The 14,097-nt window shown below is 41.9% G+C and overlaps 1 protein-coding gene across 8 annotated transcripts in view; it reads left to right on the top strand.

The window, feature by feature from the left end:
* Positions 1-5,315: 5,315 nt before the first annotated feature.
* The window catches only part of LCOR (ligand dependent nuclear receptor corepressor), a 133,815-nt gene continuing 125,033 nt past the window's right edge, over positions 5,316-14,097 (top strand). For 2 of the 8 annotated variants that reach the window (XM_060101499.1, XM_060101571.1), the window contains exons 1-2: positions 6,043-6,170; positions 6,459-6,532. In XM_060101499.1, the coding sequence (XP_059957482.1) occupies positions 6,085-6,170; positions 6,459-6,532 (160 nt within the window). In that variant the 5' untranslated portion in view covers positions 6,043-6,084. Of the gene's footprint in view, positions 5,436-6,042; positions 6,171-6,458; positions 6,533-6,825; positions 6,891-14,097 lie in introns of those variants that run through there. The other 6 variants (XM_060101517.1, XM_060101535.1, XM_060101526.1 and 3 more) reach the window with 6 other exon arrangements.

Below are 14,097 nucleotides of genomic sequence, written 5' to 3'. Positions count from 1 at the left end.
ATTCCATACTGATGTTTCCTGGAATCATCTCTGAAATAGACTACTCAAATTTAAATTCGTGTCTCAGGCTCTAAGACCATGGATCATGGGACCTACATAGATCTGTATGGCCAGTTTGCTCTCAGGGTAGCTGTCCCCATTCACACTCTCACATGTGGTTCCTAATTCTCAATGACATTGACAACTTTTAGATTCATCTCATAGTTTTATTTTGTGTTTCTGTGATAACTAGTGAAACCCATTTCTTCATACACCTGTGGGCCATATGGTGTTCATACCTTTGGATTTCCCAATTATGCTCTTTTCCATTTTTCTATTGGGTTACCTATATTTTTCTTGATTTGGAATATTTCCCTGTATATTTTAGATATTAAATCCTTGTTGGTTTTAGATGTTGCAAATATCTTCTTCTAGTCTGTCAAGTACCTGTTAAATTCTTGACATAAATCTGTATGTATGGTGTCCTTTATAGACTGTTAATTTTGATGTAAAAAATACTATATATATTTATTATATATTAAGATATATAATGCTTTTTGAGGGGGTCTGGTTTAAAAGTTATTCCCACACCAAAGCCACAAAGACATTATTCTCCATGATCTCCCTCTTCCTATGCTAGTACCAGAGTAATGCCAGTACCACTCTAGCAGAGTGACTCTCTCCCTGTCACATGTCAGATTGTCTGGAAGCAGAATCTGAGATGGACTTTGGGATGCAAAAGGTTTACTAAAAATTAGCACCTGTGAAAGGGAGGGGAAGGAAGTAGAATTGGGCAGAGAAAGTAATCGAACTAAGATGCAGGTTGATAAAGCCTCAGGCAACCCAGTGAAGCACTTTGGAACAAATACTATTAATCATCAGAGTGTCCTGCATCAGGCTGAAATGGCCAGACTTTTATAGCTCACTTGCCCTCAGTCACCATATCCTGGAAGCCCTGGAAGGATGTGACCTTGGGCAAGAGAGTTCCCAGCAGATGAGGCTGACCCTGAAGCAGCTGAGAGCTGGAGGCTGTATAGTAGCTGCCTTCCCTGCAGCTGGGCAGTGAGTACTTCCTCAAAGGAGGATGTAGGCTGTACATCTCCATGTCTAACATACTCTTCTTTGCTCTTCTTTTTAAAAATTGACATCATAATTATTCACAGATCTTTATTTTTCTTTATAAATTTTGGAAGGGTTTTTTGTGTGTTCCTTTTGGAGTTTTGGTTGGAATGGCACAGAATGTATGCCATTCAATGTAAGGAGAATTGACATCCACTGGGTAGTGGTGTACCAAGTAGATGACATTTGGGTGGTGGCCAAATAGATGATGCTCTGGAGAAGGAACTGCAGAAATAACAAGCCAAGGAGGCAGCCAGTGTAGTCAGGGGATTGTTAAATACAGAGGGGATTAAGCAAATAATTATATATATGTTGAAGTCAATAAGAAAAAAATATATGTGGGTGCCTGGCTTCACTGTCAAAAGGGGATTTACAAATATAGAGCAGGGAAAGCCTTACAAGTACTCAGAGGTGCTGGACTGGCATCAACTGCATCAGTGTAAACTCACGGTTTTTAAACATATTTAGTGATAGGTTTAGAAATAGAGATAAATATATGCATATACATACATATATTTCCCAGCTCTGACAGCTGAAAGAACCTAGGTGCCATGATATCCCCATAGCAGTAAACACACTGAGAGCCTAGATCTAGATTTCTGATTCCAGAGCCGAGGCAGAGAAAATACAAAATGAGCCTAGAACAACTAGTTGTACCAGAAAGTAAGGAAATGTTTATAGAATGATGGGGATATGCCAACAGGACAAAAAGTCAGCTTGAAGGGACTCCCATTGGCCAAATCTGGGACAATTTGAGCATGAAAATAAACAGCTATAGCAAAACATTACAACCTATTGAATGAGATAGGAGTCCATACTGAAATAAATAAGTGAATAAATAAATAAATAAATAAATAGAAGGGAAAACTCTCCCTTATACTAGAATGTTATCTAGTAACTACAGAAGAAATGATGGACTGAGAAAATCACAATTTAATCATAATCACTGTGATGAGTGATTCAGACAGCAATTAATGGATGTTAAGGCTGGTGAGCGAGGTGAAGAACAGAATATTGGCATAATCTCAGAATATCTCCCTACAAAATATTTATCATGTACAAAGGAAATAATGTGATTTTTATGGTGGAAAAGACCACCTGACTAGATGAGCAAAGTTCTCATCACAGTGGTGTGAAGAGTTGACATCATGAGCCCCCAGGGAGATGCAAAGAAGAGCCCAGCCCCATTTCTGTGGTTTTCTTGTAAAAATGTATGTCCTAAGTCTAGTCATGAAGAACAGTAAATGGACCAGTTGAGGATCATCCTATGGAATGAAAGCCCTGTTCTTTTTAAAACTGTCAAGGTCATAAAAAACAAGGAAAGACAGAAATTGTTCCAGATTCAAGGAGACTAAAATACATGACAATTAAATTCAACATAAGTTCCTAGATGGAATTTTGGACCAGAAAAGGAAAAAAGACATCGTTGTGACAGAGACTGAAATTTTGATGGAGTCTGTGTTGTATCAATGTTGATTTCCTGACTTGGAAGTTTATGTAATGGTTATGAAGGAGAGTGCCTTTGTTTTGTGGATATACGCACTGGATGTTTAGGGCTGATAGGGTATCAAGTCTATACATTTTTATAAGATTGTTCATAAAAAGACTCAACCAAAACAATGAGACCATATATATAGATACAAACACAGAGTGAAAGCAGATGTGGTAAGATATTACAATTAGGGAATCTAAGTGAAGAGGATATGGGAGTTCTTGCAACTTCTCTGTAATTTGAAATTATTTCAAAATACTTATGATACATATTCATATTCATATCTATTTATTTGGCCATGCTGCACAGCTTGTGGGATCCTAGTTCCCCAACCAGGGATAGAACCTGGGTCGCAGCAGTGAAAGCGCCAAGTCCTAACCACTGGACCGCCAGGGAATTCCCATACGGATTCATATTTAAAATAAACATAAAAACATATGTCCACACAAAAGTTTGTGCACAAATATTAATAGCAGCATTACTTATAATACCCAAAAAGTGAAAACAATCAAAATATCCATTAACTGGAATGGATAGGCAAAACATCATATATCCATACAATGAAATATTATTTGGCAATGAAAAGGAAGTAGGTATTGATACATGCTACAACGTGGATGAACCTTGAAAATACTGTGTTCGGTGAAAGCAACCAGTCACAAAAGACCACAAGTTGTAGGATTCCATTCATGTGAAATGTCTACAATAAGAAAATTCATAGAAACCAAAAGTAAATTAGCTGTTGCCAGGGGTTGAGGAGAGCGGGGGAAATGAGGAGTGACTTACTTATTTGGGCTTCCAATTCCATACCTCAAATTAGAGAATCTATACCTTATTTTAGAGTTGATCTCTGAAGTCTCTAGGATCCTCTTAATCTATGTCTCAGACTCATAAAGAGATTGTGTTGAGGAAGTAATACCCTTGACTTGATGATTTTTAAACAACTTATATGGGGTTATTGGAAAATATATTAATTATTAACTCATTTTAGAGTAGCATGTTGTTGATTTATTTGAAACTTTATGAAACATACTTCCAAAACCCATAGGAACTTGGTTAAAAGCTAGCAAAGACTCAAACGCACCACCTAGCGGTGAAGACAGGAAGTTTCAGATTGGTGATATAAGACGTCTTGCCATCACACGCGCAGAACGGCTGTCCATAGCAATCTTTTATCTTGTATTTGTCCTGTCCCCTCATCACTCAGGATAGTTTCACGTACACAGAAACCCAATATTTCCTGACTTAATAGTTTGTTCATTTGACGTACTTTTAAGCCAACGAAATATTGTTGACTTCTGAGAATTGTGGGAAAATCACTAGTTTCAAGATTTGCGGGGCTGAAGGTGCCTTTCTATTCATACATCTCAAACCCCTCCTACCCAAGAGGCCCACCTAGTCTAGTCTATCTCTTTGTGGATGGACACGCCACTCCACAAACGCCTGGTTCAGAGAACCAGGACCACTGCCTTTGAAAAGACAAAAATCTATACTCCAATGGGATCCTTGATGTCAAGTATTTAACGACTTTGTTTTACCTACTACAGAAATTAAAATTAAGTCTTCAAATTTAAATTTAAATATCTAAAAGCAGGAATGCACCATCCTTAATCTTAAACCCCAAAAGCAGGAAAGAGGTCAGAATCCTAGGGTACTGGGCCTATTGGTAAAGAGGGGTCTATGTTGTTTTTTCTTTTGGCTTTGCATTCCGCTCCCGTTCCTCGCGCCCCCGCATTTTCTCCTTTCCTTTTTCACTCCATCTTTTTTCCCTCTTTTCTCTTTCTCTCCCAAATAACAGTCAAGTAATTAAGATCAGCACCATGTTTAAATGGAACAGGTAGTGCCCTGCACAGGGTGATTAATTATTCCAGGTTTTCACCTAAAAATCCCCTTCGCCATCGAAAATATTTCTCTTCGAGTTCTTTCCTGAAATATTAAGCCATTTTCCAACACTTTGCTTTAATTATTGTTAATTAAGCCTTCTTTCGAAATATCATTCTCACTTTAGCACAATTTTTTAAAACCCCTTTCCACACAACACAGGAGGGGCTTTGAATATACCAATTTTAGAATTTTTCCTATGATCAGCCTTGCTAATAGAAATCTCCTGGTTTTTAAATATTAATTTAAAACGTTTGATTTCAATTTTTTACTGGGTTTACGAATGCCGGCTGCCTTTCAATGACTTAAAATGTATCCTCACCTTTGAAAACTCTAGGGCTCAGTGCCTCCACGGGCATCCAGGCATTTATTCTTAATTCTGCTTCTTAAATAGGCTCCTGGGAGGAGCGGTTTCGATCTAGAAGTTCAGGGAAGCAGTTACCACAGAACTTGCAACAGTTGGTGTCAGGCGATAGGCAGGTTGGAAGTGATAAATGGGGCTGGTTTAAGAAACAAAAAGCCCCGGGAAGGGAAAGGAAGGGACAGCCGTGGCCTTGGGGGCTGTCAGCACGGGGCCGGCGGGCCCAGCTCCAGCCGCGGCAAGGCGCCTTCCTGGGAGGCCAGAAGCGGCAGCGGCCGCGGAAACCGCAAGCCGGGAGATCGCGCAGCGCGGGGTGCGGGGCGGGCGCGCGCCCAATCCGCCCCCGGGCCACGCCGGGGCCACCGCGAGGTGAGGCCGGCCCTGCCCCCGCGCCGCCCCCGGCGGGAGGCGCGACGCCCAGGCCGCGGGTGCGTGCGCGGCCCCGGGCGACGCGGCTGGGCGTGCGCGGGGCCGCGGCGGAGGCAGGGCCGGGAGGGCGGCAGAAGATGGCGAGGGTGTGTAGGCGGCAGCAATGCTCCGTTGAGAGACGCGGCTTTCGGCAAGAACTGGACTCTTGGCGCCACAAGCTCATTCACTGTGTAGGTGAGACCCTCCCCCGGCTGCCTCCGGCTCTCGGGCCACCCCGCCGCCGGCCGCCCGGAACGAGGGAGGGAGCCGGGAGAGAGCAATTGCTGCTCCGGCCCGCCCGCCCTCTTAGGCTTGGGCGTCCCCCTCCCCCACCCCCCGGAGTGCGGGCGCGCGCGACCTCCGGGCGGGCTCTCCGTGCTCGGGCCTGAGCGCGCGCGCCGGCCCCTCCCCTCCGCGCGCCCTCGCCGGAGCGGGCCCCCGGGCGGGAGCGCGTGCTCCTCCTCTCCTCCTTCCTTCCCTCCCTTCTTCCCTCCCTCCCTCCAGGCCCGGCGCCGCAGCTGGCTTATTGTGGAGGCTCGCCGCGCGCCGCTGCCACTGGACCGGTGGCGCCGCCGCCGCCGGTTCCGCAGAGCCCAGCGCGAGAGCTGGGGGACGTGCGTGGCCGCGGCTCGACCCCCTGCTCCTCTCTGACCGGCGCCTTCCGCATCGCACGCCGCCCCTCCCCCACGTGCCGCGGCGGCGCGCGCCCCTGTCCCCGCGTGCACGGGCGGCGAGCGGGCGCCTGGCGCTCGGGCGTGTGCGAGGCGTGAGGTGGAGATGGGGGCGGAGGGAGCCGGAGCTGTCACAGGCCCCGGGTCCGCCTGACCGAGCCAAGTGGGGTGTCATGGCCGCGGGGGGCAGCGGCTGCACTTCCTCTGCGGGCGGCGGCGGCGGCAGCGGCCGAGGAGTTAATCCTCGACGCTCGGGTCGGTGTGTGTGTATTTGTGTTCGGTGTGTGCGCGGCGGGCGGAAGGGGGTGGGACCGGGTCCGACCGGGAAGCCGGAGCAGGGGTCGCTCTTGTCCTTTCCTGGGGGATTTTCCGGAGCCGCCGCCTCGCCGAGAGCCTCGTCCGCCGCCCGCCTCCCGGACCTCAGGCCGCCTCGGGTGGCTTTTTCCGTGCGGGCAGGAGGGAGTGTGGACGGGGTCGCCCCGGGAGGGGCTGGGCGGCCGAGCTGCGCCTCTCACACTGTGTGTTTTGTCTGTTTTTCTCTTCCAAGGTCCCGTTTCCCTCTGTGCGGCGGCCGGCGGGACCATAAGGGCTTAACTCATATATTTAACCCCCCTCCAAAAAGTAAGTGGCCCGTGTGGTGTCTCCGCTCCGCCCGCCGCCCCCTAGCCCCAGTCCGTGCTGTGTCTGACTCTCCTGTGCTCCAGCATTGTTATTTCCCCATCTTTGCTTCGGTGCTGCTGATGTGTGGGGAAATGTCTCTTGTCGTCCTCCGTCCCCCACGCCCAGTCCTCGGGGAGGCCCAGAATTCCAAACCGCCCCCCATCCCCCCCGTGGGGAATGATCTTGGTCTTCCCAACAGAATCTAGGAGATTCTTTCCGTTCGCTTGGGCCCCTCATCCCCTCCTTCCCGACAGGGTTTCGTTGGAAGGAATTATGCAAATCCTGCTTTCTGGTGTCCATTCAGCGGCAATTTCATGCGGTGAGAAGTTCTCTTTGTTGTGCGAGGGGGAGAACAGACACTGATTTAATAGACATATCTGTTGGGGGGAAGGGTAGAGGGGGTGTGGAGAAGCTCAGTTTGGAAGAATTACAGCACTTGGTTAGCTCAGTGTCTTTGTGTTTGAGCTTTCTGGCTTGACAGGAGGGTATGCCCTTTACAATGTCCCACAAGGGATGTTTTCTATAACAGATTAAAAAACAAAACTGAAACTTTAAACAAGTGAAAAATAAGGTAACCTTTAGTTAGAGAATATAAACCTTTCCATTTCTGCGGTGTTTCATTATGAAAATGTATGTGGATTTTGTTAAGGGTTTAGACTGTACTATCAAAATTAACATAGTCAACAATGCTTTCCAGTATCTGATATCACTTTGGTTGTCCACAAGTTAAAAGTATATTTTAAAACATATACTTGTGTAAATAGTAAAGGTATGAGTCCGTTTTTTGGTGTAATTTGTCTTGTGGATATATTTGAAAATTTCCCTCCTGCCAATCCAAGCCCAGCTCTGCTGTCCAGGAATTAGCCTTTTGATTATTAGTTATCATTTACTCTGCTCTGGCTCTGCTTGTTTTATTCTTTGAAACCTGTCTTAGGTTTGCTAAAATGTTACATCAGCTTTAGCACCTTTTGAATTATGTGTTATTTGTAACTATTATATGAGACCTTATAAGGCATGTAGAGGTTTTGAGAATCATGAAATTAATGAGTTTTCAGAATTGTGAGTTAATACAAAATCCTGGAATTATTTCGAAGAATTTTTAGTTCTTGTATTTGTTTCACTTTTTTTAATGATTGGTCTTTTTTTTCAGTAGGGCTTTTTAGTTTTTAAAAGATTTTGAAATTGAAAACTATAACCCTATAGATTTCTTAAATTACTGTTGCTTTAGTTTAGATGGTGGTTTATCTTATTCTGATTCCTTTTGCTTTGAATCCTTGCCTTTTGCCTCAGCCCCCCTTTTTATCAGTCATTGCTTAGTGTTAGTGGCGAGTTACTGCTGCTTGACAAGACGTTTTTGTTTTTTGATTTTGGGGATTTTTTTAACTAATAAAATCCTTCTGTAAGTATCTGAATTGAATATCAAATTTTAGATTCTTCTTTTGAGGGAGAATTTTAATCTAGTAATCAGTTTTCTTTAAAAGCATTCTGTTAACTCCAAATATCCACTTTCGAGGTAGTAAAGTTCAGGAGATTATTTAGAGTCCAGAGTGCAGGTCCGTATTTTAGTCTGAGCAGTAATATATAGTTGATAGTCTCCCAACTAAAATCAATTGCGTCTCATATTTTCTCTTCTATTGTATGTAATCTTGTTCTTTAGGAAAAGAGTTCTAAGTAAGTCAAATGTAGTGTTAACTTTCTATATATAAGAGCGATGGCTATGATTCTTATTTATATATAATCCAAAAGGCAACTCTGTTTGTCACTAGCAAATGTAATAATTCCTCTTTTATTTTAATGGATGGGTTCTGAACAGTTAACCTTCTATTTGATTCTCTTTACTGGTTATCTTAATACTTTAGGGTCATTTGGTTCTGAAGTTTGGATTGAAAGTGAATTCTCATTTCCAAAATCTAATACTCCCTTCTACTTTATTTTTTGGAGGGGGGTGAGGGTCAGGACTGTAGAGGTGGAAGTGAAGGTGTTTGTGTTTCCATTATTAGGTTTTAGTCGAATTGGAGTTAGCAGGTTCAGGCAGTGATTATGATCAAGATGGGTATTTGGTAACCAGGTGATTATTGAGTCCTCTGGGACTAGAATGATATTCCATTCTGGGAAGATGGAGGTTCTCTCTGTTGCCTAATATGATGTAACCTATTGCTTGGCTGCTCCTCATCTTTGCTATATTCTCGAAAAGCCCTTCACAACATAGGGGAAGTTGTGATTATTTTAGCTTAGCTCTAACTTGGTGGAAAAAAGATAGCAGGATGAGTCTCTGACTTAACAGAGAGTTATTTCAAATTGCCCTAATTCCCTCAAATATGCTTATAGCTGGAGCAGTTCTAGGAAGCATCTGAATAATGCCATTTTTTTTTTAGCCTTATGGGGTCACACAGGATGGCCTGGAATTCCTTCCAGAGTGAGAATTAGGTATTCAATGTGTGTGGGGACTTGGCACTTCTGAGTACTTGCCTAATCACTTAGCTGCTTGTACTAGTGCTGTTTTTAGGATAGAAGGGCAGTTAGGTAAGTACATAATTTATTTAAATATTTATTAAGCATCTGTCTTGTATTAGTCACTGTGGGCAAACAAAGATACTGGGGAAGCTGCCTTAACATTCAAGAACTTTTATTAGTCCTTAGAAAAAATATAGTGTATTCAGTAGAAGGCAAAATGTGCCATACGATAGTGAAAGCAAGTGCTGGGGGTGTTCGGAAGTGAAAGAAATCACCTGAGGTGATAAAGAAAGGCTTCATGAAGAAGGTGGTGGATTTTTGCTTCATTTTGATGAAAATGGAGAAGGCATTCCTGTCATGTGAAACAAATAAGCAAAAGTACAAAAGGACAAGAGTGAGTTGTCTGTTTAAACTGCAGTCCAAGATTGGTGTAGGGAATGTATAGGTGATAAGTTTGCAGAGATAGATTGTTGGATTTTCTAATGCAGGTTAAAAAGTGGAGTCTCTTTGTTAGGCAACTTGGGGTTTGCAACACACCTCTCTCCTTAGCTCAGGAGAAGAATGTTTCCTTTATTTAAGGATTCCATTGTAAAATTCTACAATAATGATGTTGGTTGTTTTTTTAAATCACCTTGGCAGAGACGATATTGTTATCCACAGCAGTGTCTCTTCTAAGTAAGCTCATTTGGAGGTTGTACCTTATTCCATTGCACAAAACTCGTTTTTGAAGTTGCCTAAAATCAGTGGCATATTCATTCATTGAGTCCCCTTAGTTTTGGGAAATTTTCATCCTTTAGAGGTTGGATTTGGTATTTGGAAACAGAAAATAATATTTTCTGCCACAAATAAAGGTATATATAAAATAATGAGATTGGTTTTTTTCTTGCCTTGCAAACTGGCTCTGAAAGCTCAGCAGAGGGGCTTGATTTGTTTTGATGTGCCTCTGAACTTCTCTCTTGATTCGTATTTCCTTTATGTCCACCCGTCTGCTGAATGGAATCTGGATATTGGGTAGATGTGAGTAAACAAAGCTGTTATTTTTTGTAGTTTCAAGTTAAAGACTTGGCATTACTACCCTCCAAATTATCTTTACTCTATTTGCAAATATTTTAAAAAATCTTTTTACTGTTTGTTATACTTGCACATTGTTTTTGGGATAATCCCAGTGTGAAATATTTGCTAATTTTATTGGCTGTCTCTTGTATGTAGGAAGTATCCCAAGTCCAGTGGTCCATACCCTGAATTTTTTCTTTTTTTAATTGAGATATCATGTATATACCATAAAATTCACCCTTTTAATTCGTACAATTCAGTGGTTTTTAGTTTATTCACAAGGTTGTGAAAATATCACTAATTCTCGAACACTTTCATACCCAAAAAAGAAACCCTATACTCATTAGAAGTCATTTCGCATTTCTCCTATGACCCAGTCCTTGGTAACCCCTAATCTACCTCTGTTTCTGTGGATTTGCCTATTCTGGACAACTCATATAAATGTAATATTATAATATGTGGCCTTTTGTGTCTGGCTTCTTAGCATGCTTTCAGAATTCATCCATGTACTGGCATATATAAGCACTTTATTGCTTTTTTTGGCTAACTAATATTGCGTTGTATGGACATACTATATTTTGTACATCCATTCATCAGTTGTCAGACGTTTGAGTTGTTTCCACTTTTTGCCTATTATGAAGAAGCTGCTGTGAACTTAAGCAGCATTATTCCTGTGGACATTTGTCTTTTCTTCTTTTGGGTACGTACTTCAGAGTGAACTTGCTGGGTCATATAGTAACTTTTAATGTTGAGGAGCTGCCAAACTGTTTTCTAAAGCGGCTGTAGTATTTTACATTTCCACCAGTGGTGTAAGAGGATTTCAGTTTCTCCACACCCTTGCCAACACTTGTTACTGTCTGTCTTTTTGGTGATAGCCATTCTAGTGGCTAGGTATGAACTGGTATCTCATTGTTGTTTGGATTTGCATTTCCCTAATGACCATTGATGTTGAGCATCTTTTCATTTGCTTGTTGGCCATTTGTATATTTTCTTTGGAGAAACGTCTCTTCAGATCCCTAGCCTATTTTTTAAGTTGAGTTGTAGCGTATATTCTGGACACTAGACCCACATCGGTATATGATTTGCAAAAGTTTTTTTCTTATCATACCCTCAATTTGAGAGTAGTTAGATCAGAAGATAATCTGCAGCATTATTCCTGTGAAGGGAATAATGGATGTTGTAATGGAGTGATCAGAATGAACCAGAATTACTCAGGAAAGGTTTCCTTAAACATCCTTTTCCATGAATTATTAAAATTGTTATTTGATGGGGAGTTTTGTAATAACACAGATATACTTTACTATCCAAATCTTCTCTAAGTTTTTGCCTTTTTCTTTTAGTGAGGGTTCATATTTCAAGTTCAAATAGTGTGGTAAACCATGTTATTTGAATCTGTTCTATACCTGAGTTTTGGATAGTATATAACCAAGGTTTGGGTGGAGAAGGATATCTTTTCTCTATATAGACATTTTGTCTGAATCTATTCTGTGTCTAGTGTTCATGGTGTTACCATCTTATATCTGCACAGCACATTTTATATTTTTTAAGAAAACTTTCACATTATTTTATTGTCTTTATTTAGAAATGTAGAAAATTAAAGATGGGTATTAAAAATCTATTGGTCAGTTGGGAAACATTGAGTAATAACTCTTGTTAAAAAGTAATAAGGGGATTTCCTTTAGCATAAATGCTTCCCTCTTATCCACATAAAAAATTGTATGATATTTTAATGTTTGAAATAGTTACCTAACTTCTCAGGTACAAGTAGAATACAGAGCTGAACTTCTCCAGAAAGACTTTTTAATTTAATTTGCTTCAATTGCTGTATGAAATTACATAGTAGTTTTCTACCTCTATTAATGATGGTACACATCAAGACTAACTTTTTGGGGCCTCCCTGGTGGCGCAAGTGGTTGAGAGTCCGCCTGCCGATGCAGGGGATACGGGTTCGTGCCCCGGTCTGGGAGGATCCCATATGCCGCGGAGCGGCTGGGCCCGTGAGCCATGGCCGCTGAGCCTGCGCGTCCGGAGCCTGCGCGTCCGGAGCCTGTGCTCCGCAACGGGGGAGGCCACAACAGTGAGAGGCCCGCATACCGCAAAAAAAAAAAAAAAAAGACTAACTTTTTGGGTTAGAAGCTGTGAATACCAGTATTATTTCCCATGAGAGTTATTATTATTGGAAAAACTGTTGTAGGATGAACATTTTCATTTTCGTTGTTAATACTAGATAGTCTGTGACTGTTATTCGGTCTCATGATTAGCTTATTTTCATAAGCTCTGAGTCATTTTATTATCATCATTATTAATAAATGATTATTGTATATTTTTTTCTTATTAGTTGACTTTTTAGAGATTTCCAGAGGGTAAAGTCGTGTTCTCCCTTTCCTAAGCTGCCAATATAAAGGGGAAGAAAAACTAATTTAAAAGGATCTACAGGGCTTCCCTGGTGGCGCAGTGGTTGAGAGTCTGCCTGCCGATGCAGGGGACATGGGTTCGTGCCCTGGTCCGGGAAGATCCCACATGCCGCAGAGCGGCTGGGCCCGTGAGCCATGGCCGCTGAGCGCGTGCGTCCGGAGCCTGTGCTCCGCAACGGGAGAGGCCACAACAGTGAGAGGCCTGCGTACCGCAAAAAAAAAAAAAAAAAAAGGATCTACAGGTTGTGTGTTGCTTGGTGAAAGAAAATCCCACATCTGAAAATGTGAATGTACTACAAAAAATGTATTTTGTGTTACAACAGAATTCATCGCTGATTTAATATAAGAAACATGCTCCACTAGTACATGTAGAATTATTATTGGTTTATACAAATTTCAAAAATAAGTGTACCATGTGTGTAGAGGAAGGAATTGTTGAATTTGTTAAATTGAGGCATGCTTATGTTCAGTTTGATCTCTCTTGTTTTTCACGTATTTTTTATTGTCCCCATTGCATGGGTATTTTTCTTTTTAATTAATTAATTTATTTTTGGCTGCATTGGGTCTTCATTGCGGTGCACGGGCTTCTCATTGCAGTGGCTTGTTGCAGAGCACGGCCTCTAGACGCATGGGCTTCAGTAGTTGTGGCACGTGTATTCAGTAGTTGTGGCTTGCGGGCTTTAGAGCGCAGGCTTAGTTGTGGCGCATGGGCTTACTTACTCTGTGGCATGTGGGATCTTCCCAGACCAGGTATCAAACCCATGTCCCCTGCACCACCAGGGAAGTCCCAGTGCATTGGTATTTGTGGGCTTTTACCTGAATGGTCCCCTTCCTCTCAGTCAATGTAGGCATATTTTCTAAGTCACTTGTAGGTATTTTCCTCTATACCTACCCACAGGATATTCTCCTGTTCTCTTTTACCTGTCTTTCCATCTTTTAGGTACATGATTTATCAAAAGTAGAAGGGGTACTAGAACTTGTCTTCTTGTCCAACCATATTAAAGGGAAAAAGAATTTTTTAAAAAATCTTTCATTTTTGAAAACTTCAAACATACACAAAAGTAGAAAGAATAGTATAGTGAACACCCAGCTACATTAACTAATGGCTGTTATTCATTCCCACAAGATTATTTTGAAGCAAATCCCAGACATCATATTTAGTATTGAATCTTTTTGCAGCCTGCTTGTATAATATTATCTCCTTCTTCCCACCTCCCATCCCCATCAAGTGGTTCATAAATTTAAAGAAATGAGATATTATCTAAATATGGAATTGACTGGTTGTTGTTTTGTCTTATTAATATTCCTTAAGAGCTGTCATATGTTGAGTATTTACTATGTGCCAAACAAGAGCCCTTTGATGTTAATATCTTTTACAGGTGGAAAAACGGAATTTGGAAAGATTAAGGATTTCATTTATGGTCACTCAGCTAAAGAGTGGTAGACCTGGGATGGGAATTCAAAAGCCTGTGCTATAAAACATTAAAGCATATGCCCTTCTTTTAGACTTTCTTATTTGGTTCCACCAAGTTGCCTTTTCTTTCTTTGTTCCCTACTACTGATGGCTTACTCAATTTATATTACAGTAAAGAATTCTACTCATAA

The sequence above is a fragment of the Mesoplodon densirostris genome, chromosome 1, assembly GCF_025265405.1.
Source record: "Mesoplodon densirostris isolate mMesDen1 chromosome 1, mMesDen1 primary haplotype, whole genome shotgun sequence".
In the NCBI taxonomy this organism is placed as follows: Eukaryota; Metazoa; Chordata; class Mammalia; order Artiodactyla; family Ziphiidae; genus Mesoplodon; species Mesoplodon densirostris.
Note: the sequence above shows the minus strand (reverse complement) of the source record. Positions and strands in the feature narration are given on the sequence as shown.